We start from the raw sequence: 26476 nt of genomic DNA, 5'->3' as shown, positions 1-26476 counted from the left end.
AAAATAAAAGAAAAGATAAAATAAAAACGTTAAATATTCATTAGCAACCATGAAAAATCAACCAATTTTGGCAACCAATTTTAGTAGAAACAAAGAAAAATCATTGGTAAATTGATGAATTCAATATACATTAAAGTTCAAAGTCATTTAAGATGTACAGTAATGAATTACCAAAAGAACCCATTAAAAAAACCATTGATTTAATTTGTTAATTTAAATGAATAAAAGTTTATTAAAAAATTCACAAATAGAAGTCATGTATTTACATGTAGTTGATATTTCGTGGTCATTAACCTCATATTCAGCTATGCGATAATCATGCATGTATTTTTATCTAAGAGGATCATTACTTCAAACTTGTTTGGACTTGGCCTTCGGGCACTAATTAGTCCAGAGAGAGTCGTCGTACATGCTTTATGACAACATGTGCATGGTGTGGAACCATTTGTAATTTCCGTACGAGATGTATAAAAACTTGAATACATTCTACAAATTAATAAAAGAATATAATTATTGAACTAATTTAATATACATCATATTGTACGAATATTTTGACTAGAAATATTACTTTTAAAAGTCGTGATCCGATCAATTTGGCTGATTAATGAGGTGGGAATATTTTTTTTCTCATTGTGACAATTTTAGAATAAATCAAGATAATTAAGAACGATTCTCGTGGAAAGCCGAAATCCCCAAACGACACATTTCATCACTTTCTTGCCATTTCAAGAAATCCAGATTTATTTTTTTTAAAAAAAATAATAAATCAATATTCTCGGCATGTATGGAAAATTAGTAACAAGTAAATCCGACACTCTGATTCGATAAATCAATATTCTCGGCATGTATGGAAAATTAGTAACAAGTAAATCCGACACTGTGATTCGACTGGCGACAGAAAATCTAATATTTAAGGAATTGACCTTATTAACATGGACACCATATTCTTCTTAAGCATTTCTCTTCAACCTTAGTCTGAAATCTGAATGCCTGATGTATTCAAGAATGGCCATTACCATTTCTCCTAACCTCAAAATATATGTGTTTCTAACTCTCATCTTATGTTTGTTGTCGATGGTCAAATCCAGAATATTCCTCCCGCATAGTTTTGATCAAAGTCATGATTCCCTACCACAAATCAACAAAACCTCCAACACTCATATCTCGGAAAAAAATATAGCAACTCGGGGTTCCCAGTGCCGTGAGGCGGATATTCATGTGGTCCAGTGGGTAAAATCAACAAGCGGGATACCAAAATATACCGTGATGATCACAAACATGTGCAACACACATTGCATGATCGCGGATCTTCATCTTCATTGCGGTTGGTTTTCGTCGGCACGTTTAGTGAACCCTAAGTTGTTCAAACGAGTAAAGTACGATGATTGCCTGGTTAATGGTGGAGAGCCAATACCCTTTGGTCATGTTGTTGAGTTTCATTATGAAAACACATATCCGTTTTCCTTATCAATTGGCAACTACACTTGCTTGTCTTCAATTCGTATTTGATTTATCAGTTGACTTTATGAATCGATCTGTTTGACTTGTTGATTAATGAATTAACGACTCTTTCAAGAAAAAAGATTGATTTGTTCTTTTTATTATATTTCTTACATAATCTCTTGCAATAAAGTAACTCTTTTTCTCATGCTTATGATATTTATATGTGAAATGATTAGATTACATAAAATGAAAAGTAATATTCACAAAATTAAATAGTAAGACTGATTCACAATACTTTTATATTTTGTCTTATCAATTTTTGTACTAAATATGTTACCTTATTTTTAGTGAATCTCTCATTATTCGGTTATATATTTATATATAGAAGCACCTAGTATTGGACTAAAGACAATTAATTTCTCTAACGTGTCTTAATTGTCTATAAGACTCGATGATATGCTAAATTAATTATTGAAATTACAAGTTGCAATTTTTAACTTGTAAGTACAATATTTTTTTAATCTTATTTTATATCTAATGAAAAGTTTATTTATTTCAACTTGTTTCTCCTGGCCTACCATGGTCCTTATTTTTAGGGATTAATTAGACGATATATATACTTTCCGAAAGCATTTTGTAGCAGTTGGATTTGGCCAAATCAAGAAGTGGCAATATGCCTAATTGTCTACGTTAGTTGAAACTTCAGGATAAGATAAACTGAAAACATAAAGCTAATCTACTTTTAGTTAAGCCTCAGATTACACAACTTCTTTTTCAAATTAATGATACTGATTAAACGCACACATAAAAATATTAAAATATAATATTTTAAAGTCAAAACTAAGAAGAAAAAAATGGTACGCGGGATGACCAAATCTTGTGTCACGGTTCAAAAGGTAAATATCTAATTTGATTACTTATATATAATATATATTATTTGGGCAATGAGAAAAAGACATCGACATAATATATATATATATATATATATATATATATATATATATATATATATATATATACTAGAAAAGTAAACGTTGCACGTGAACAACTAAATTTTTGGAAATATAAGTACGAAATTTTGATAATATTTAAATGAATTAAAATATGACTAATAGCATTTATTAATTGAGACAAACCAAACCACAAAATCGAAAATCATGACAATAGACGGTATATGAATCAGAGAAGTTATCTTATCCACATGAAACACTTTTCAATATACTTCTTAATTGATTTTGATAACTTAACAACTCTTTGTTGTAGTTTGTTATAATATACATATAACTATTTTGGTATACTCAGCAAGTATATATATGATCGTCTATAACATCTATTATGTTATTTAAAATTCTCATCTGCGATATGACATGCTCGTAGTTTACTTCCCTATCAGGACGTTTTTTCGGATTTCTACATTGTTTTTATCCAGTGATCTTATTTTCCAAATATTTATTTTATTGTTGAATGATTTTTCAGTTTTTGACAATCATCAACTATAACTCATAAGAATAAATGTTGTTTTTAGTCGTGAATGGTTTTTACTTGTGACTAAAAGTGTGTATAACCTATATATTCTTCAACAACATAACCAATTAATGGTGCTGTAATTTAATTTCTTCAACATCGTGATATTTGTAATATTATTTTTATATATTTAGTATCAATATTATCAATATATATAAATCAAGATGTATAAAAACTTGAATACATTCTACATATTATATAAAATAAAAGTATATAAATATTGAACTAATTTAATATACATCATATTGTAAGAATATTTTGACTAGAAATATTACTTTTAAAAGTCATGATCCAATCAATTTGGCTGATTAATGAGGTGGAATATTTTTTTTTCTCATTGTGACAATTTTAGAATAAATCAAATAATTAAGAACGATTCTCATGGAAAGCCGAAATCCCCAAACGACACATTTCATCACTTTCTTGCCATTTCAAGAAATCAAGATTTCTTTTTTAAAAAAAATAATAAATCGATATTCTCGGCATGTATGGAAAATTGGTAACAAGTAAATCACACAATGTGATTCGGCTGGCGACAGAGAATCTACTATTTAAGGAATTAACCTTATTAACATGGACATTGTATTCTTCTTAAGCATTTATCTTCAACTCTAGTCTGAAATCTGAATGCCTGATGTTTTCAAGAATGGCCATTACCATTTCTCCTAACCTCAAAATATATGTGTTTCTAACTCTCATCTTATGTTTGTTGTCGATGGTCAAATCCAGAATCCTCCCGCATAGTTTTGATCAAAGTCATGATTCCCTACCACAAATCAACAAAACCTCCAACACTCATATCTCGGAAAAAAATATAGCGACTCGGGGTTCCCAATGTCGCGAGGCGGATATTCAAGTGATCCAGTGGTTAAGATCAACAAGCGGGATACCAAAATATACCGTGATGATCACAAACATGTGCAACACACATTGCATGATCGCGGATCTTCATCTTCATTGCGGTTGGTTTTCGTCGGCACGTTTAGTGAACCCTAAGTTGTTCAAACGAGTAAAGTACGATGATTGCCTGGTTAATGGTGGAGAGCCAATACCCTATGGTCATGTTGTTGAGTTTCATTATGAAAACACATATCCGTTTTCCTTATCAATTGACAACTACACTTGTTTGTCTTCGATTCGTATTTAATTTATCATTTGACTTTGTGAATCATCTGTTTGACTTGTTGATTAATGAATTAATGACTTTCAAGAAAAAAGATTGATTTGTTCTTCTTATTCTATTTCTTACCTAATCTGTTGCAATAAAGTAATTCTTTTTATTTTGCATATGTGTCCTATGATATTTATATGTGAAACGATTAGATCTGATCCATAAACAAAATAGAAAGTAATATTTAAAAAATTAAATAGTAAGACCGATTCATGATACTTTTATAATTTTTCTTATCAATTTTTGTACTAAATATGTTGCCTTATTTTTAGTGATCTCTCAATTATCCGGTTATATATTTATGTATGAGTGGGTCTCATGTGAGACCGTCTCACGGATCTTAATCTGTGAGACGGGTCAACCCTACTCATATTCACAATAAAGGTAATACTCTTAGCATAAAGTAATACTTGTTTCTCCGGGCTACCACGGTAGGGATTAATTAGACGATATGTATACTTTTTCCGAAAGCATTTTGTAGCAGTTGGATTTGGCCAAATCAAGAAGTGGCAATATGCCTAATTGTCTACGTTAGTTGAAACTTCAGGATAAGATAAACTGAAAACATAAAGCTAATCTACTTTTAATTAAGCCTCAGATTACACAACTTCTTTTTCAAATTAATGATACTAATTAAACGCACACATAAAAATATTAAAATATAATATTTTAAAGTCAAAACTAAGAAGAAAAAAATGGTACGCGGGATGACCAAATCTTGTGTCACGGTTCAAAAGGTAAATATCTAATTTGATTACTTACATAATATATATTATTTGGGCAATGAGAAAAAGACATCGACATAATATATATATATATATATATATATATATATATATATATATATATATATATATATATATATATATGTAGACACACACACACACACGCACGCACACATGTTTTTTAAAAATAGTATCACTTGAAAACTGAACCATCGGAAGAACGATAAATAATTAAGAAGTGTCATAAAATATGTTCACACATGACGATATGGTGTCGGTTTGATGTGTTATTATTTCGACATATTAAATAAATACGACAAAATAAAGACTTTGAGTAGCTAAAGAGACCTTGTGTTTGTAATTTAATGCTTATCTCAAATCTTATGGTGTGTATAAGAACGCTATAAATTATTAGGAGCCATGAAAAGTGATTTTCGCATTTTTGCTTATTCTCTATCTTTTATTTTTTTAAAAACACTGATATAGTGCTGATATATAATGTCAAATCAATATTCATAATGAAAAAACTAATATTCTCAAAATTTAAAAAATTATAAGATATAATTAGACATGTCAAAACGGATTGGCAGAGCGGGCCAACCCACAACCCCGTCGTTAGACTGGGCGAGACGGGCGGGGCTCTAAATGGTCAACCAGCCAACCCACCTTGGACCACGGGTTAGGCGGGACGGCCCGTATAAAAAATTCTAAAGAGTATCTCCAGTAAACATAGAAGAAAAATATATTTCAGTCAAATAGTTTCATAAAATACTTAAAAACATTGAAATAAGAAATTAAGAAAGCATACAACATAATCCATAAAAGTAAAGTGTTTAAACCAAACATGAAGATTGAGACATGGAAGATAACATAAAGTCGAGTAAAGAGACGGTTGTAAATTTTAAAAAAATATTATGTATTCAATAATACACATATTTAGCAAACCTCTGTCAGGTTCACAAAATTTAAGTGCAACTCGTCGGATTTCAAACGAAACCGCTCTTGAGTTCACAAACAACTGGTATGCAGCTTAATAATTATTTTAAGATTCATGAATAAAATTTACAGAAATTTCTTCCCTTTTATTTTCTTTATGTATATCTGAAAATTTCTCTTTTTATTTTCTTTATGTATATTTGTTATAAGAGTAAATTATCAATATATTTGTTGTAAGACATAGGGATGCATGAAACTTATTTCAATTTTTATATAAAACTTAAAACTTAAAAATATAAAATTTATCCTAATCTGGCAGGCCAGCTCCCGGTTTGGGCCCGATCCGTCTTGACCCGCAACCCAAACGGGCTCAACCCATTTGGCCCGCCTCCAAACGGGCTGTTATTTTATCAACCCAACCCGTTCAATTTTTATGGCGAGACGGGCCGGCCCAACAGGCCTAACTCATTTTGACAAGTCTAGACATAACTTGTATTTATGAGTTTCATATTCAGCCGGAGTTCGTTCCCATAAATATAGCCATTATACCCCTTTATATGAAGCTCGGGAGAAGTCGGAATAAAAGAACACTCTTGAGAAATAAAATTGAAATTTGATAATATAATAAATCGAAATTGAAAAATTATAAAACCAAAAACATAGTTTTCTTGTAAATAAATTATTGTTTTTTGAGATAATAGTATTTTTTCTTTTAAAAAAAATCTTATTAATTTCCCCTAAAACGGGATAAATTTATCCAATCAAACAAGGAAGTAATCAGCTCTCTTACTCTCGCTGTCAAGCACGCTTACGCTGCCACGCGCTACCCCGCACCATCTCATGTTGCTTCGTCCGAATCTGGTCGATTCTTTCGTTGAAATTTCACCAAGAATATCTAACCCACCCATGCGGCTCGCCTATATACACAATACATTCACTGTTCTCTTCTAAACATAAAAGGACTTCTTTTCCAAATCCAACTGAATTAGAAAGAAGCGAAGCTTTGAAGTTTCTCTTGAAAAATGGTGCGCTGCAGCAACAATCTGGTGGGAATATTAAACATAGTCACCTTCTTTCTATCGATCCCAATCATAGCCGGTGGAATATGGCTCTCGAAGCAAGGCAGCACAGAGTGCGAGCGCTTTCTTGACAAGCCCGTGATAGCATTAGGAGTATTCATTCTCCTGGTATCGATTGCGGGAATCGTGGGCTCTTGCTGCCGCATCTCTTGGCTGATGTGGGTTTATCTATTGGTCATGTTCTTGCTGATTGTTCTCTTATTTTGCTTCACTATTTTCGCGTTCGTGGTGACGAATAAAGGCGCAGGAGAGGCTATTTCTGGGAAAGGATATAAAGAATATCGACTTGGGGATTATTCAAATTGGTTGCAGAAAAGGGTTAACAAGAATTGGGGAAAGATTAGCAGTTGCTTGGCTGATAGTAAGATTTGCCAGAGTCTTATTGAGGATGTGTCCACTCCAGTGGATGATTTTTACAGGAAACACCTCTCTGCTCTTCAGGTATTCAAGATTTCACTCCGAAACTATTATTATCATTCTTTTTAATATAAAGTTGGAAACTTTTTACATGAGACCTTGCTAGAACCGATATATACGTTGTGCATGTTTGCTAGTTTATTTCTATACCCGGATTGTTCTTTCTTTTCTTTTCTTTTTGGATCTGTTCTTGCGGACGGGAGGGTTTTTGACTTCATAGTTCAGATCTTGGTATTTATTTTCCCTTTGTTTAATGCTTATTATGTTTAAATAATTTAATTTTGGTTGTTTTCGGTGGATCTTGCTGTTTGCTGTGGAGCTTGCTGTTTTCTGTGGAGTGTGGGATCCTTCTTTTACTGATTCTAGGAGCATAATATGCTTAGATCTTGATATTCATTATGTTTCGAAATTGAATATTGGGTTGTTTTTGTGAACTGGCATCGACTATTTCGGTGAACATAAGCTGGTGTTCTGTAAATTTTGATAGGTTTAGATATGATGTATTTCTGGTGGTTTAATTAACAAAAATCAAATGGGGAAATTGGCCAGTGAGTATTTGATTTAAATATCAATTATTGGTGATTGTGGTCCCACCATTAGCCAGTTTAACTCCGATAAAATAATTGGTGGCCACTGACCACTTGGTATGATAGCACAACCTTTCCCATGTGTGGGAGAGATCAAGGGTTCTAACCCTCAAACCCCCATCCCTTAGTCAAAAATAATAATAAAAAATTGTGCCACGTTTTTTAAAAGAACTACATTCGACCACTTTAAAAGGGATATAAATATTTTTTTGTAGTTGGGAGAGACAATTATTATGGTTGGGTCCTAAATTTGAGATTTCGATGTACTAGAGAGAGATTATTTTTTAATCAGCTTTCTTTCTTTACTCACCTTTCGTCCCTCTTTACTCTTTCTACCAAACTCACCACCTTTTCGATGGATGGTCACCATTATTTCTGCTAGTGTTAATACCATGGATTTGTCTTCTTTGTGCATATGATATCAAGTTGACTTATATTGAAGCGGAACCCGGGGAGCCAAATTTGCACTTTTTAGAAAATTTGATGTAAATTTTACATATTTTTACTTCTGGGAAAGATATGTGTGCCAAAATGGTAATATTGCATTTTGACAGTCCGGTTGCTGCAAGCCATCAAACGATTGTAACTTCCAATATGTTAGCCCAACGAAGTGGAACAACAACAACTCCACATCATCTGGCAACCCTGACTGTGCTACCTGGAGCAACGACTCAAGTAAGTTGTGCTACGGTTGCCAATCGTGCAAGGCTGGGCTATTGGATAACATCAAGAATGAATGGAAAAAGGTGGCTGTTTTAAACATCATATTCCTCGTTTTCCTCATCATCGTGTACTCGGTTGGGTGCTGTGCATTCCGAAACAACGTGGAGGATAACTCGTGGAAGTGATGATACCCTTGAACACTGCCTGAGTGTTCAGTTGGATTCTGGATGTATAATGTGCAGTATAATATTTTTATTTTTTGTTTTGGCCTTGATTTACAGACTTTTTTTTGTTAGATTTATGCTGTAATAATATTTTGTTTGGAAATTAATGTTTGTTAAATATTTATTCCACTCATTTCTGTCTTTGACTCGTGCACATTTTTGGCTCATCAGCAGAATTTTCTTGCAGAGTTTCCATCTCTTTTTAGTTGATTTCTTTCTCTTATTTTATAATCATCAAAGCCTGTCGAGTTTATATGGACCGTTCCTCCAGCATGCTTGGTGAAGATTAATGCGGATGCATGCGGCAGTTAAAACCGGTTTCAAGCATTTGGTATCGAGGTGGTAATCTGGGAGAATCAGGTGTTCTGTATTTCGCTTTATCTTAACGAATAGCGGGTATTTTTCACCACATTTTGCGGAACTAGTGGTTGTTCTGCAGGGCATTTTGGTAGTTACTCAAAATCACTCGTTGGTGGTTGCAAGGGATTATAGAAACGGATGCTCTGACGGGGATCAAGTCCATTTCCAGTGTAGATATATGGTATTTTTTCGCATCATTTCGCCAGTATCCGCAGAAGCCTCAGATCGTTAAGTGATGTAAGTCCATCCATCAACTATGCTCGCAGCACTCGGGGTAGTATTCACCATTGCATGCGCTGCACTCAGCCAATCAGGCGGTGCATATGAGTAGCCCTCTATGTTCAAGGATTCAATTTAGTGGACAGCATATGTCGCAATGGATCACCTCCGATGGCTTTTGTGCTCTCCATGCCATGCCCTTTGGAAATGGCTCTTCATATAATTTGGAGGGAGGAATAAGTTGAGGAAGGTCTATCCATTTTCTATTGAGAAAGAATCTGCAAACATTTGAAATTCAAATGAGCACATCGCAAATGCCAAAGCCATGTTGAGTTATTTACATCAGCCTTCAAACATGATTGTATGTTCTCTCTTTTTAGTGGAAATAATCCGTTGGAATTCGTCTTAACATGAATAATTACTCCTTTTCAAACTGTCGATTTCCTATGGGGATTCACTTGGAAAGAAATTCAATTTTTTTTCGAACTGTCTTGGGCTTCAATTCGAGTCACCACCGTGGAGCCTCACTGACCGGTGTTGGCCTCAGTAAGATCATGTTTCCAAGTTATCATTGCTTCTAAATCTTATACTTGCCAACAAAGTTGCACATACTTTGATATAATAGCAATAGGGTCGCTATGCACGTGATGAATGTAGATATATGAATATTATATGTATATATACGTCGTATATATTTTTATAAATAATTAATTTAGTTAAGATATGTTGTATCTAGAATAATTGAGATAGTTGAGAAGTAGTGAGGGGAAATGATGAAAAGGGCTGCTACGTGGGACTCTATATGAGAATTCGAATGAAATTAAACCTCTACGACGAATTCTCAAGCTCACTCTGGATCCTCTTGGACACCAAATCAAAGAATGTTCAAAATCAGGCGACGACATAGAAATTAACGAATGAATTGAAACGTCGGATATGGCTCTTGGCTGAGGGCACAAGAGAAGAATCCGAAGGATTCAACTGAGATAGCAATGGTTTTTATGGCCATCCAGTTCGTGATCATCAACGACATCTATCTTGGAAATTGCTTAGGAGAATCAATTCTATGTATTCACTTCCTTGGCTAATCGCATGCATGCTCCCAATCTATGTCCAACTTCAATGATGCTATAAATCAACGTGGTTTATTACATCATCTCGGATTTTAAGGCACCTCGTTCAATTTGATACAATTATTGGGCTTCAATTCGAGTCACCACTGTTGGGCCTTATTGTCCAGTGTTGGCCTCAGTTCCAAGTTATCATTGCTTCTAAATCTTGAGACATACCAACAAAGTTGCACGAACAGGTTGAGTATACTGTATATACCAAATAGAATGTGGACTATTATTACGACAGTAAAGTGTGTGTAATAATGAATAAATTCATAATAGAAAAATTGTGTTGTTTTATGATTGTGGATCTTGGGCGAGTATTTATAGGTATGTATATAGGCATCCCAACTACCATATATACATAGCATTGTATTCTTTATAGGTATATGAGCATGCCTTTAGTTGGTCATACTTCCTCGAGTACTTAATAGATCTTGATTCGGTCCAACATTCAACGCACTCAAGTCAAATTAATAATTAACAACACAATTCGATATTAATTAGGGAAATTATAAAGACCAACTTGGGCAGGTCTCGTTTTGGTCATTAGGTGGAATAGAGCTAAAAGCCCTAAAAAAATTTAAAAGCTTGACATTGATGTACATACATCTATATATCTCATAGTGATCATATCCTTTAATTGCCAAACACGACATGTGACTTGCTTCACTCTAAAATTACATAATACATACCAGTTGTTAGGTAGACCATACATATATAGAACAGCTAGCTAGAGCTAGGTAGTTGAGAAATTAGTTTGGATATTATTGAACTCCCTTTCTATTCTTTTGGAATGTCTTGCCTCGATGTAGTTTATAGACTGATCTTAAACCAATCATAAAGATCATATTCGAACCTATAAATAATACAATACATTTAGTGTTACCTAAAAAGATTATCTGTATTACAAAACTGATTTATCAGACCGTCTCGTAATAATTTTTTACAGATACATGCCTTAACCTGCATATCTTGTGCGTTACTATAATGAATGAATGATTTTATTTCTATATGTTTATTTGAAAACTTGGAAAAGCTAGATAATGTTGTGATAGAATTATTGACAAAGCTTGTTATTTAATAATAAATATTATTGATAAAGCACTTAAATAATTTATTGGATAATTAATATCGGGGGTCGTCTTCGGTCTTATAGTAAGCTAAATTTATCACAGTTTTGAACCATATATGTTTGCTTAATTAGTTAGCATGATGATTTGTATATTTTTATGCTAACACAAAACTGTAGTATTATATTATACTTTTTCTGATAATCTATTTTTGTTATTTAAAAATAATGTGAATTTCATATGATATTTTGCATTTTAAAACATTTTGTGGATATATGATCGCGAAGCGTTCGAATTGTGTTTATGATTTATGAAAAATATTCTTAGTGGGCATATTTTCCAAATATTGATTGCTTTTGGTTTTAATTTTATTTTATTTTTTAAAAAGAATTTATTCTGGTCACGTCTCCGAGGTATGAAAGCAAGACAAGACAGATTTCAAAGAATGCAACATCTTCTGGTAAAGAATTTAGTCTGGTCACCTTTTTTTTATTTTGTTTTAGAATAATATCTGACTTGTTTTACAAATTATTATTCGCGGGTCTTTATAATTTCTACCAGGGAGATGGCAAAAAACAGGTACAAACTTTTAATTGTGATACTAATTAATAATTAATGTAAATAAATAATAAAATCAATGAACACGTATGCAAAATAAAACAATAATGTAACGTATAACTGAAAGAAAAAGTCAATTTCCTTGTTGGCCGTTGGATGCTGGACAATCTCAATCGGGAAAATTCAATGTTTTGATTTGAACCGACAGCAATATTAATTGGGTGTATCAAATTAATTTCTTTTTGAGAGTTTAAAATTAAACAGGTAATCTAGAATCTAGATTCGACCGAGTCTATAAATTTCAAATATGTGCACGGTCACGTACCCCGTCGAGGCAAAAAAAAAATAATAATAAAAAGAATAAGATATATTTCCAAAAATCAGATGATATATATATATATATATATATATATATATATATATATATATATATATATATATATATATATGACATCATAAGTAGGTGAAAGTGGCTTATAAGTTGTGGGTAAACAAGAAACCTGTGAATCTGCTCTTGCTACTCTCAATCACTAAATTCAATGAATCATCATCCACTTTACATTTTCCACTTACCCATAATTCAAAAAAATAAAATTTTAAAAATCTTTTGTCGTTTAGAAAAAAGCTATCGAGAATAATAATTTATACATACTTTTTTTTTCTCGCGGTCAAAAAGAGAGAGAGAGAGAGCATGTGAATACTACTTGCTCCGCTTAAGAAGACATGGTCTCTCTTTTCTTATTCACATGATCGAATAATCGAATTTAGAAGTTGGCTAAAACAATACTCATAAATGCGGACAGCTATTTATAACGTTGTCCTATGGTTGAGGGTGCATATGATCATCTTCGTATTGTATAAATCATATCATAATATATATACAAGACGTACGTTTAATATCTGTTATATGATTACTTATTATTCTATTAAGACAATGTCCTAAAGTTCATCCAATGATATGTGCTCAAGTTAATTACTGTATATTTAAATATTACATTTTTCAAATGGGTTTTCCAGAAATTTCATGTGAAATGTAACACATTTATATTTATTATGATAAAGAAAATTTGAGGTATAGAACGCGAAATGTGATGGTCAGTCCAGCTCTGAGAAACAATAGCAGCTGGAATAGGAGATTGTGAAAACGATAGTCCGGAAACTAAAAATTATTTTTATTCAATATTCATTAACTCTCACTCTATTCTGTTATTAATATAAATATTATTAATAATATATATTTCACAAATTTTTTTCGCTTTAATTTGGATCATAAATGTAGAGGCTAAAAGTTCAGTAGTCGTTTGGGATAATATAGAATCAGTTATGAAATTGATCACTTTTGACCATTTACGAGTGCAATAAAAATTAGCATGGAGCACCTCAACTGAAAATGTATTATTATTATTATTATTATTATTATTATTATTATTATTATTATTATTATTATTATTATTATTATTTATATATATATATATCACACACACTGAGAAGGCCCTTTAATTTCCTCATCTGCCGCCAACCCATAATTACATACACTATGGCCACACATTAAATCCATGCATGTGGACACGCATAGTTTCAGAAAATGCATACTAATAATAATAATAATATTATTATTATTATATTGTTATTTTGTGCTTATCAGAAAACATTGGTGACCGTCAATCTGTTGGCAAGGAGATGCACATTAATTATTTAGAGATCGACGCGTCTTAATATATTGGCTTCCAACCGAATGATCCCCCAAATATTAATGAAAACGGTGACGAAACCTTTTGTTCAAAGAAAAATGATCAAGTCGGTCTGACTCTAATGAAATCTAAATTTTTTCATATAGTGCAAAAATGCATGTACGTTGAAAGGGACGGAAATAATGGATGGAACATCAACATGGTATTTAACTAATTTTAACTTAAACCCAAACCTTGTTTTATGTTCATTTGGAGAATGATTAAAGATCTCGAATCTTAACCATCAATGTATATAAATAACAGGACTGGTGTGGAAATAAATGTTTCAATCAGAACGTGTGCGAACGTCTCCCAAATTAAATAGCACTGGAGGAAGAAGAAAAATAATTAAGCTTATATTTTCTAGCTACTCCCATAATATATTGTTTTGCTCCTATTCCTCTCAAGGAGTTCAGTTTCCCATACTATTCCGATTGAAAATAGTCCTTCAGTTTGAACGGAGGGGAAGGTTTCTGCAGCTACTGATATATCAAACATGGCTGCACCCCTTTCTTCTTGGCCATGGGAAATCTTGGGTAAATATAAGGTGTGTTAGCAACGAAAGGAAACCATTTGCGATCCTTTTCTTTTTTTTTTTGGTTTTTTAGACTAAACCCATGTGAAATTTCCTATTGTCTAATTAAAACATGTTCGGGGATTTATTTTCTGATGTTTGATATATTTGTTTTTGACAGTATGTGTTGTATGGGCTGTTTGCTGGGAAAGTCATGTATTCAAGATATCAGGAGGAGTCCTTGAAAGATTGTTGGTCCCTTCATATTTTCGTTTTATGTATGCTTAGAGTTATAATGTACCAATGTTGGACATCTTACAGCAATATGCTCTTTCTTACTCGGAATCGTTTGATTGTGAAGAAAGGGGTTGATTTTAAGCAGATTGATAAAGAATGGCATTGGTAATCTCTTCTTTCGATTCTTAATAGATGATTATTTTATATATTTAGAGAGGAACTGGAGCTTGTATTTCTGAACATAATAAAGTGTAGCAGGAAGAAACCTAGAGTAATATTTTTAAAAACATCTTTTCAGTATGAAAATTCTTGTATTTCTAGGACAATCACTATGATCAACAAAACTTCTAAGAATATATATTTGGTTCCAACAATATTGTGTTTGATTTTACAAAAAAATTCTTGGTTGCATCAGGGATAATTTTATCTTACTTCAAGCTATGGTGGCTACTTTGGTTATTTACATGTTTCCAATCTTTGAAACAATGCCTCTATGGAACAAGAAAGGCATCACTTCAGCCATAGCACTTCACGTAGCCATTTCAGAGCCCCTTTATTATACCATGCACAAATGCTTCCATGGAGATTATCTTTTTAATAATTACCATTCTCTCCATCATTCATCTCCTGTGCCTCAAGCTCATACAGGTTAGACCATTTAAATTACGCAGCTTTATACCTCAAACTTTGTTACTTGATGGACTAATGTTTAGTTTAGTGTCTCGTTTCACGTTTGGTGTTTCTTGCAGCTGCACATGCCACTTTTTTGGAACATCTTCTATTGACTATCTTGATCGGGATACCGATAATCGGTTCATTCTTGATGGGTTGTGGATCTTTAAGCTCTATCTATGGCTATGTCTTGATCTTCGATTTGCTGAGATGCTTGGGTCACTCAAATGTGGAAATCATTCCTCATCAAATTTTTGAGGCTATCCCTTGTCTCAAATACGTCGTGTATACCCCTACGTAAGCGTTAAATAATTTGATTAACTGTGGTAAATCATATACTCTATATTTCAACATGAATTTAAGGTTCATTTGCAGTTGTAATTCTGATATGTTTTCCTTCTCACCACAGGTATCACAGCCTGCATCACGCAGAGATGCACACCAATTTTTGCCTTTTCATGCCTCTTTTTGATGCATTAGGAAATACTTTGAACAAAAAATCATGGGAGACACACAAGAGAAACCGTGTAGAGTCAGGTCGGCTGATTCAATATATATGACTAACTAATCGCTATTATTTTGTTAATTGTAGGATATCGTAATCCTAATTCCTAAGTTGTGCTTTTTGTGTAATGAGTAACGTAGAAAAAATTCGAAACAAAAGAACATTTAATTGACATGATGAAATATATTGATCAGGAAAATGACAAACGAGGAACTCAACTCCTTTTTTTTTTTAAAAATGCAGGAAAAAATGTGAGAATTCCTGATTTCGTGTTTCTAGCCCATGTAGTAGACATGTCATCGGCTATGCACCCCCACTTTTGCAACCGAAATATTGCAGCTCTGCCTTACTACACCAGACTCTACTTGATACCCTTCTTGCCATTATCCTTTTTGGCTATGCTTATCATGTGGGCTAAGTCCAAGACGTTTTTGTACTCATTCTACGAGCTTAGGGGTCGGTTGCACCAATCATGGGTTGTTCCCAGGTTTGGTTTTCAGGTTTGTAAATGAAATCTATTTTAGTATCGATCTTGAAAAAGGTAGGAAATATTGAAGAATCCCTGTTTTTTTATATGTAACTTTTATTTTACAGTATTTCTTGCCATTTGCTGCAAAAGGCATCAATCAGCAGATTGAAGAGGCTATACTAAGGGCTAATAGATTGGGAGTTAAAGTTATTAGTCTTGCTGCTTTAAATAAGGTGTGCATGTGGAAAAAAACTGGAATTTCATTAAATTAAATTATCTGTCGTGTTTATTACATTTTCTGTATTTAAAATCTCTATGCAGAATGAGTCTCTCAATGGAGGTGGAACACTATTCGTTGACAAGCATCCAGATCTTAAGGTTCGAGTCGTCCACGGTAATACTTTAACAGCTGCAGTGATACTAAATGAGATCCCTGAGGATGTCACTGAGGTGTTTTTGACTGGAGCAACTTCAAAGCTCGGAAGGGCTATTGCCCTTTATCTTTGCAGAAAAGGAGTTCGAGTTCTTGTGAGTAGACATGAATACTCTGTCAAATTTCGATTGTATTATTTTAGATGTTATAATGATGTATGATTGTGCAGATGCTAACTCAATCAACCGAAAGATTTCGAAAAATTCAGAAAGAAGCACCAGCTGATTATCAGAAGTATCTGGTTCAAGTGACGAAGTACCAAGCAGCACAACAATGCAAGGTATTAGTTTTTCCATACCTTCAGAACAGATGTACAATAACATGTTGTAAGCTTGACTGAGTGTTTGTGATTTTCTTGGTTTATGACAGACATGGATAGTTGGAAAGTGGATCACAGCAAGAGAGCAAAGGTTTGCCCCATCTGGAACTCATTTCCATCAATTTGTGGTACCACCCGTGCTTCAGTTCAGAAGAGACTGCAGTTATGGTGATCTGGCTGCTATGAAATTACCCAAAGACGTGGAAGGACTAGGATCTTGCGAGGTAAGCCACAAGTTGTCGATTTTCAATGCATAATGATAAACCACCCCTACTCAAAGTCCATAGTTCATCCCATAGTGTCCAAATGTGTCACCAATTCAATTCTAGCATGCACTGAGTCTCAAGATTCTCGTTTTTTATGGTCATTTTGGCTGCAGTATACAATGGAACGAGGGGTCGTCCACGCCTGCCATGCCGGGGGAGTCGTGCATTCACTGGAAGGATGGACTCATCACGAAGTGGGGGCATTGGACGTTGACAGGATAGATGTAGTATGGAAAGCAGCATTGAAGCATGGGTTGAAGCCGGTGTCGAGCACCAGATGAAATATTGTTGAAGTACAAGATATATATTTGTCCAATATTTATAATAATAATTATAATGAGCAGACAATATATTCATTTATACTGCAATCTAACAGTGAAGCAAAAGTTAGATTTGATTGCCATCTCAAATCAATTCAATCAAGTAGGAGATTTCAAGGAACTGCATTATATATGATTATTCGAATGCTAAAAAAAATGGGTGTGATTAATAATGCAGTGGTCGTATGATATCGTCCAGCTGCCTTTGGTTGAAAAGTAGCTATATATGAAAATTTTGCTCCTACAAAAATAATAAATATTAACGTTCAATCACAAAATTTAGATCTACTTAAGCATCACCTAATGTTCGAAGAAGAAATTTGGGGAAAATAGTTTGGAGGTGTTATTTTATTTTTGGAATGTAACAAATAATTAGACCCCGTTTATCAATATCAGAGTTCAAATATTGGCAAGGATCCTTTCACGAATTTCGGATTTTTTGAGGTTGTTTCTCAGTCTCAGTGTGAAGATCATACAATGAAACTTAGAAATCCATCACTGATCTTGTCCGACAATATTGAGTACTGGTTATTGGAAAAGACAACGATATCATCATAAGATTGAATAAGTGATTAATTCTTTTATGGTTAAAATAACAACAACAAAAAAAAAAAAAACTTTTATGATAAGATAATTTTATGACACAAATTTTTTATTTGACTCAACTCATAAAAAATATTATTTTATTTCAAAAATATTATTTTCTTTTAAATATGAGTTGGATGCTTCCCCATTTTTATTCTCCTTCTCGCAGACACCGTCTCACGGCTATTTCATGTCCAATATCGGAGTATGTGTCAGAAAAAATCAGTGTTTGTTGCATGTATTATGTGTTTATATAATTTTTTGTTTTTTTAAAAAAACGTAATCAATTTTTTTTAAAAAAATAGTTTGATTTATATTATAAAAAATTAGAAATAATATTTATTTAATTTAATTTAATTTTGATTAAAAAAACTAGTAATAATATCTACATCTTCGTACTTTAAGTTCATAATAATTAATTATTTTGTAAATCAACGAATTACTTATTTATGGTATAAATACAGGCCATAAAGTCATAGAAAAGCTTGAAGAACATATGATCTAATTAATATATTTTTCAACTTTTAACTAAAATAATTAAGTATAACAATATCATTTTCCTAATAAAACCATTATATATTCAAGATCCATATTTATATTTTATCCTGCACAAGCTCCATCGATTCTGGTTTGAACGCTTGGATCTCTTTCACGTTAGCCCATTCCCTTTGTCGATAGATTAGAGAATCGATTATCGATGTAAGAAGATTCTTTGTTTCTGGTGAATCCATCGTACCGAGGTCAACCTAGTGGACACAGGAATATGGCTATCCTATTACCATTACAGCACCCCTCCTACACCTACCCTGCTACCCACCAACCGCCGTTTTCTTTCCCTCCTCCGGTCACCGTCACAATGTCTCTCGTTATTATCAACTGTCCGACCACCAAAGACCACCGCTCTCACTTTAAGCATGGCCAACAATGGTAAACAAGCTATTCAAGGTCCCGAAACTGAAAGAAGAAATGCAGAAAGTAAACAGCAATAATAATAATAATAATATGTTAAATTTTCTTTTCTAGATTATTCTGTACGTGTTATGCATGATTGCTAGTGGCATGACATAGACCGTACGTGTTCTCTCGATTCGTTGCAGTTTTCGCGTAACGAAGAAGATCAAGTTGTTGTAGGAACTCACTCTAGCTAGATCTGAATCAGTGCGTCAGCCTGCCTCATGAAAGCCTGCCTCATGAAATAGTTGGAATGAAGCCAAAGGTGTATGTATATTCTGTCACCAATGTTAATTGTAGATGCTTTCACGTTTCTTTAATATTTGTTCTTTAGAAATACGCTTATTGGTGCTTTACACCAATTGTATTAAGACATAAACGACACAACGGTTTTGAATAACAGAAATCATTTTCTCAACTCTCGATTTCTTCACATGGTATCAGAGCTTAGGGGATCATTCCTGAAGTTCAATTCCTCTGCTCAATTGCTCGATTGCGCAGCTTTCCAAGAGATTCCTAACTGATCTCTTTCGGCGATCTGATGGCAACTACTTCCAACTTCAATGATCCGCTGTATATTCACCCATCCGACACTCCAGGGACAAATCTGGTGAGTGATCAATTGCTTGGTGTTGAAAATTATGGCATTTGGAGTAGAGCTATGTTAATTGCCCTGCGAGCAAAGAACAAGATCGCTTTGATCGATGGCAGTTGCCGGCGACCACCAGTAGGTAGCCAAAATTTACTTCAATGGGAAAGATGCAATGCACTCGTCCTGTCATGGATCATGAATACAGTCTCGAAAGAGATTTTTGGTGGAATAATCTATGCATCAGATGCTTCGGCGGTGTGGACAGATCTCAAGGAGCAGTTCGATAAAATCAATGGATCACGAATTTTTTCACTTCACAGAGAAATTGGGCGACTCACTCAAGGTAATAGTACTATCCCCACATATTATTGTAAACTTAAGCAGCTCTGTGATGAATACTCAGCTCTTGTAGTTCTGCCCTCGTGTGAATGTGATACCGCTAGGAAGTATCTGGATCATGACCAACAACAGAGACTTCTTCAATTTTTAATGGGACTCAATGACAGCTATATGAATATAAGGAGTCAAATTTTAATGATGAGCCCGCTGCCTACAGTTGGACAGGCTTTTTTATTACTGTCTCAAGAAGAATCTCATAGAGCGTTGTCTTCGGTTGAAACTCCTATAACAGCCTTCTACACTAACTAGACCAGAGAGGGTAATGCAATGAAAGTGTTTGTCACGAAATTTGCGGGCGTGCCAGGCACGTGTTCGTGCCAAAATTGTGAAATAATCTGACTTCTTTTAACAAACGTTGTGAATCTCGATTCGATCGTTTGTTATAATTCCCTCGAAATGGCTCCAAAAATAAGAACGTGAAACTAGGAAAATAATGAATTAAAGGAGGAATTCATAAGCAACATCAACATTAGTTATGTTTTTATAAATTCGAACGAAGTTTTTACAATAAACTTGAATGAACATGCTGAAATCTATGGAAATTGATTACTGGAAATAAAAATAGCGACAAAGGAAATGTGAGAATTTTTGCAGAGAAGTTGCTGTAGATTTTTTGTGTATAGTTGTTGAGAATTGTTGAGAGTCTCTCTATCTGACTATCTTTTCCCTTTTCTCACATTCCGCACATCAGTTTTTCCCCTTCCCCCATCACTCCACGTTCTTCCATGTCGGGCAATGGCCGAAACTGGTAGCAACTTCCTTCTGTTGGGCCAACTGCAATTTTTTTCTTGGGCTTGGGCTTGGGCTTCAAAGATTTTGGCTAATTAAATTGCCTCCAGCCAAGTTGGGTCCTTGATCAATTATTTGGGTTAAACAATTGCTCCCCGTAGCCAAGTTGGACCATTGGCCAATTTGGCCAATTTTGGCCCAATTTGGTTATTTGGTAATTCAACTAATTCGGCCCAATGAGCCAAACTAGTTACTCATGATGTTTGATAGGTTCTGTGATAAGCAATGGAATATCTCAATCTAGCTAAAAAATTTCCATGTACGTACTCTTCATCACATGCTTGCTTACTCTATTCCATCTACTTTCAAGCACCTTCCACTGTTATTCTAGGAAACCTTCTGTTTGTACACTTCTTCTTTTCTTCTCTTTTCTCTCTCTCTCTCTTTTTTTATCACACTTTAGTACAGTCTTGTTTCTCGGTAGTAGTTGTGCCTACAAGTCCAACAAGAATCACATTTCTCTTACTCGTTGTGGAGCAACCTTGCCTTCACCAGATATCCAGATCCTCCAGTAACTTGGTAACCCCTACTTACATTTGCCTTTAAGGTGTTCGATGAATTGTCTGAGTGCAAATGAAGCATCTATATCTCATCTTTTCTTAATGGCTTACAGTGAACAATCTCTCCCAATATTCTTTCAATATCAGCTCTCTTTATAACACCGACTGTTTACACCTCGACAAAGAGCCTTCTTCGGTGTGCATATCTATAGCTTGTGCAACTTATGTAATCTTCCATGTGCTTACAAGAAATGCACCAGCACAAGGAATTGTGATGCTCCACCAAATTCATTGAGGATGAGATCTCATTTTTTGAAATTTTGGCAAGCCATAAACTCACAAATGGCAAGATTCATTCGATCTCACAAAGAAATGACAAGTGCCACATCAATGACAACATATACCGCACACGAAGCATAGTTTTGTTGATTAACACTCTATTATATCTCATGTGGTTCTCATTTATTTTTCAGGAAACATGGTTAGAGAAATCAATTATTTGAGAATCTCAAAGCCCAATGCAAAAAAGTACCTTAAAGATCAACGGAGATGAAAAATCCTCATGGTAGTGCCGCTGGCCAATCCAAAAGAAAACCACCAAGCTTTGATGAATATATCTGACATGGCTGATCATATATGTATAGAGTGTCATAGACATTGAAAGGAAATAAAATAAATCAGATAGGGACAGTATGTGTACATTTTTACACTTGTTTGCCATGATTTGGCAAGTGTCTTTTTTGATGTGTAGATTTGGGAAAGTGGCTTGAAAGCCAAACTTTGTTTGTAAAATATATTGTTGTTCTTGTATATGTTGCTTGGGATATATTTGCAGGTGTTTACAATTTTGGCATATCACATTTACAAGGGAAACTCTGCCAAAATTTTCTTAAAAATTGAACACTTAATATCGACGCAAACCACGCAAGTCAATATGCATCCGCAACTAACGGCCAAACCAAATTTTTCGAATAAAGCTCACCGAAGTTTCAAGACATGCACTTAAATGAACTTCGCTTTGTTACCGATTTGGCCAACTAACACAACGAGCACTTTACCCAAATTAACTACAGCGAACTCCACGAGCCAGTATTTTTTTTATTTACAAATGCTCCATCATTATTTACAAACAACTTCAGTAAGGAATGGCTTAAAAGCCTATTCCTCTCATATTTACAGGAACTTCTTACAAGTTAATATGACAGATTCAAACAAAGTGGCCATCTAGCCTACTTTGTACCGGACATCCTCACACCCCGCTTCATGAACCGTCTGTCTCCGGCTGTCGATCTTCCATCTGAGCCGGAGCTAAGATTATGTCTTCCAACTGTAACTCTGTTTCCTCACTGTTATCTTCATGTTCAAATATTACTTCAGTTCCGTCAATGTCCCATAATTCCTGAGATTGTACTTCACTCACCAGCTGCTGCAATGTGGCTTTCCATTCGGAAGTTGCAGCCACTTCCATTTCTTCTTTAGTGAATTTAATCATCGACCCCCTCGATAATAGGTCGAACCATAGGTCTGGGAGAGACCATGGCAGTGGGTTTGAGAATCTTTTCAACCGCTTCCTTTACTTTCTTGGTGTCCATGTAGACTGCTCCTTGCTGTCCATTCACCTTGTAATCACGGATTTTGATAGGTCCGAAGGCTCCATCATAATATCTAGCCTCTACGGCGTTGGAGTTAGACTGATACGGCCGTGAATCAGCCTGTATCACTTCCACCTCCTCTCCTTTCCACATCAACAGCAACTGATGCATGGATGATGGCACACAATGATTGGTGTGAATCCAATCCCTTCCTAACAAAGCATGGAAACTTGCACTGGAATTTACCACGAAAAAGGCGGATAATGAAGACCGGGACCCTACTGTGATGTTAGCTGGCAACACTCCCAAAGTTTTGGTAGACTCCCCAGTAAAAGCCGCCACCGAAACTTCAGTGGGAATCAAATCCTCCACACTCTTACCCAATTTCTGAAGAATCCTGTACGGCAAGATATTCACGGCGGAACCATTATCTATTAACACTCTGGATAACGGCTTTCCATTCACATGCGCTACAATGTAGAGGGGACTTGATATGCTGAGTCATCTCGTTTGTGGGTCGTTTCATCAATACTCTTTTCTCTTCATCAACAAAAACACTGATGCTTTCATTTAAAATATCGGTCTGAGCAGGTTGTGTACCATTTTGACTTTCAGTGAATACTTCGGATTCATCCATCCTTTTGCGTTTGAATTCCTCTGGCAGCATCAACGAGCCAGTGGCACACTCAAATGAAACCAAAATCTGCCCCACTTTGAAAGTAGCCCTCTTGACTGTTTCATTATCTTCATCCGACAATAGATCATCATCTTCCTCCTCATTATCTTCAGTAGCCTTCCTCCCAAATTTTTTCTTCTCTTTAAACGAATCCTCTAGCCCAGCCCTACGTTCAGCAGCTTTTTCCCTCAACAAACGTCGTTTTTGGGTTCTAGAAAGAGGCTTTGGGAATTTTGGATGTTCTACTCGCCTCCACACACCATCAGGGATTGCTCTGGTAGGAACAACAAAGCGGGAATTCCTCTCATATTTTTTATCGGTGTTCATAAGAGATGGCCTCTGTATGATCTTATGAAATGACTGCTGGCCACTTCTTTTCTCGTTAGTCATCGACCAGGAATATGAGCTCCTTCTGAGGTACTGGTTCACCGGCCTTTTGGCCATGGATTCTCTGTTACACCTCATATTCCTTCCAGTATAATGCAGATCCTCCTTACTGTAATAGCGGTCTTTTCCATGAAAAGCTTCTGTTTTCTTCTCTTTAACCTCAAACATCATTTCCCGAGGCACCCAACATTTCTTTACAGTAATTCTTGGTCTAATGGACATGTCCCTGTTTCCACTCCTCCTCCTCTCATTGATCAAGAAGCGCAAGTCAGTACTGCTCATGTTCACATTGGCTATCGGGGGAAAAGGATCTTCATCCACGATCATTGCTTCCTTTTTCTCGGGGAATTTTAGGATTCCCTTGTTTATTCTTTCTTACAAGACATTCTTGAAAGCCCAACAAGCATTAGTATTATGATTGAAGGAATTGTGGTACTTACAGTAATCTCTTCCTTTCAATTCCTCCCTAGTGGGAAGCTTGTGGTCTGAGGGGAATGTTATAAACTTCTCTTTCACCAAGTGATCGAAAATTTCCTCCGTCCTTGATGCATCGAAAGTATAGGGATTTTGTACCGGAGTCATGTTTTTCTTGGAAAATTCTTCATTCTTGCGCTTCAACAGAGGGACAGTGCGTGATCCGGAATTTGCTACTTCTGCCAACGCAATTTCCTCCACTTCCTGGAAATAAGAGCCCACTGTAGACTTTCTTTTATGACTCTCCTCTCGTAACAATTCCTCATACTCTGACACTTTGGCAGCAAGTTCATAAAAATCACGGAATTCCATCCCTTGGAACTTCTTTCTAAGTTCAAAATCAAGCCCTCGCTGTGCCATCTTCACGTACTCTGATTCGGGGAGGAAAACTCTGCATCTGCTTCTCACCTTCTTGAATTCGCAAATAAAATCATTGGCAGATTCCCCCGGTTTTTGGACCACCCTTGACAATTCCGCTATACTGATCTCCGGCATTGTTCTGAAGAATTGTGTATGGAACTGACGTTCCATATCATGCCAAGTCATTATAGAGTTCCGAGGCAGCGTTGCATACCATGTGAAAGCAGTGCTGGTCAAGGAATTGGGGAACAAACGTAACTTGTAATTACAGAAGTTCTCCAAATTTGCCAATTTCCCGCACTGAATTGTAAACCTGGCCACATGTTCTACGCTGGACTGACCGTCTTCCCCGGAGTATAATGTGAAGTCTGGAATGCGGTATCCTCTTGGATAAGGGTTGTCACGATCCACAACATCAGGATACGGCTTATGGAATTCTGGTCAGTTGATTGGCCTCACTCCTGGGCCATACAACTCTTGAATAACATCACGTACCATCTCAAAATCCACAACTGGAGTTTGTCGTAACTGGTAAGGAGGATAAATTGCCCCCCGAGTGTTATTCCCTGAACCTGGCGCTGGAAATCCACGCATTCCCCCATCACTATACATCCCTGGATGTGAGTTAGGAGATGTCACGGAGAACACATTACCAGCCATTTGTTGGCCATTGTTGCAGTTTTGGAACTTCAATCCCAATTCTTCATCCCTCTTGTGCGGAGGAGTGTATCTCCCTCCCCTGGCAGATTCTGGAATTCGTGTTTCCCCTAAACGGCGATTTTCACCTGCTTGAGAAGTTCCTGATCCTTGGCCTTGATCTTTTAGCAATTTAACGTCAGTTTCTTGGAGTTCAGCATTTTCTGGTGTAACAGCCTCTCCTTTTGCAGACTTCCTCCATTCCTTCATTTCTGCCACAAATTCCTTCATAACAGTAGAAAAAGTTTGGGTCATTTCTTTGAGATCACAGCGGATATTTTTCTCCATAGTCAACAAAAAGTTCAGCGAAGACCCGTCACCACCAGAAATAGCAATTCCTTCTTTCATAGTTTCTTCCTCGAACTGGTGTACAAGCCTTTCAACCGTTCTTCCTTCTGCATCAGTTTCTTCTTCCTGTGAGCGATGAACTTTCCCCTGTGATGGAGGAATTCCGTCATTCTTCTCAGTACGCTTTGGAGGCATTTGGTCCCACCGGGCGTGCCAAATTGTTTGTCACGAAATTTGCGGGCGTGCCAGGCACGTGTTCGTGCCAAAATTGTGAAATAATCTGACTTCTTTTAACAAACGTTGTGAATCTCGATTCGATCGTTTGTTATAATTCCCTCGAAATGGCTCCAAAAATAAAAACGTGAAACTAGGAAAATAATGAATTAAAGGAGGAATTCATAAGCAACATCAACATTAGTTATGTTTTTATAAATTCGAACGAAGTTTTTACAATAAACTTGAATGAACATGCTGAAATCTATGGAAATTGATTACTGGAAATAAAAATAGCGACAAAGGAAATGTGAGAATTTTTGCAGAGAAGTTGCTGTAGATTTTTTGTGTATAGTTGTTGAGAAATGTTGAGAGTCTCTCTATCTGACTATCTTTTCCCTTTTCTCACATTCCGCAC

At 35.2% G+C, this 26476-nt stretch overlaps 3 protein-coding genes and 1 long non-coding RNA gene across 4 annotated transcripts; 3 read left to right on the top strand and 1 right to left on the bottom strand.

Annotated features, from left to right (window-relative positions):
* The first annotated feature begins 6705 nt into the window (after nt 1-6705).
* LOC140815882 (tetraspanin-8-like) lies at nt 6706-8923 on the top strand. The gene is made up of 2 exons (XM_073174897.1): nt 6706-7319; nt 8437-8923. The coding sequence occupies exons 1-2, from the start codon at nt 6822-6824 to the stop codon at nt 8728-8730; spliced, it is 792 nt and encodes a 263-aa protein (XP_073030998.1). The 5' UTR covers nt 6706-6821; the 3' UTR covers nt 8731-8923.
* On the bottom strand, nt 8790-10792 carry LOC140815889 (uncharacterized). The gene is made up of 2 exons (XR_012114469.1): nt 10217-10792; nt 8790-9871 (listed from the first exon to the last, which is right to left on the bottom strand). It is a non-coding gene; the product is annotated as an uncharacterized lncRNA (long non-coding RNA).
* A 3306-nt stretch (nt 10793-14098) lies between these two features.
* LOC140815876 (very-long-chain aldehyde decarbonylase CER3-like) lies at nt 14099-17639 on the top strand. The gene is made up of 11 exons (XM_073174884.1): nt 14099-14368; nt 14517-14737; nt 14988-15220; nt 15322-15541; nt 15654-15781; nt 15993-16249; nt 16344-16451; nt 16540-16746; nt 16821-16931; nt 17021-17194; nt 17350-17639. The coding sequence occupies exons 1-11, from the start codon at nt 14318-14320 to the stop codon at nt 17515-17517; spliced, it is 1878 nt and encodes a 625-aa protein (XP_073030985.1). The 5' UTR covers nt 14099-14317; the 3' UTR covers nt 17518-17639.
* Nucleotides 17640-19633: 1994 nt separating this feature from the next.
* LOC140823133 (uncharacterized) lies at nt 19634-20332 on the top strand. Its single transcript, XM_073184311.1, has one exon. It carries the CDS (start codon nt 19634-19636, stop codon nt 20330-20332), a length of 699 nt encoding a protein of 232 aa, XP_073040412.1.
* Nucleotides 20333-26476: the final 6144 nt, after the last annotated feature.

This window comes from Primulina eburnea, chromosome 2, assembly GCF_022965805.1.
Source record: "Primulina eburnea isolate SZY01 chromosome 2, ASM2296580v1, whole genome shotgun sequence".
NCBI classification, from domain to species: Eukaryota; Viridiplantae; Streptophyta; class Magnoliopsida; order Lamiales; family Gesneriaceae; genus Primulina; species Primulina eburnea.
Note: the sequence above shows the minus strand (reverse complement) of the source record. Positions and strands in the feature narration are given on the sequence as shown.

Coding starts and splice junctions, on each gene's coding strand:
- LOC140815882 (XM_073174897.1), top strand. CDS start 6,822: ATGGTGCGCTGCAGCAACAATCTGGTGGGAATATTAAACATAGTCACC. Junction 7,320..8,436: donor AACACCTCTCTGCTCTTCAG/GTATTCAAGATT, acceptor GCATTTTGACAG/TCCGGTTGCTGCAAGCCATC.
- LOC140815876 (XM_073174884.1), top strand. CDS start 14,318: ATGGCTGCACCCCTTTCTTCTTGGCCATGGGAAATCTTGGGTAAATAT. Junction 15,221..15,321: donor TGTGCCTCAAGCTCATACAG/GTTAGACCATTT, acceptor TGTTTCTTGCAG/CTGCACATGCCACTTTTTTG. Junction 16,747..16,820: donor GAAAAGGAGTTCGAGTTCTT/GTGAGTAGACAT, acceptor ATGATTGTGCAG/ATGCTAACTCAATCAACCGA.
- LOC140823133 (XM_073184311.1), top strand. CDS start 19,634: ATGGCAACTACTTCCAACTTCAATGATCCGCTGTATATTCACCCATCC.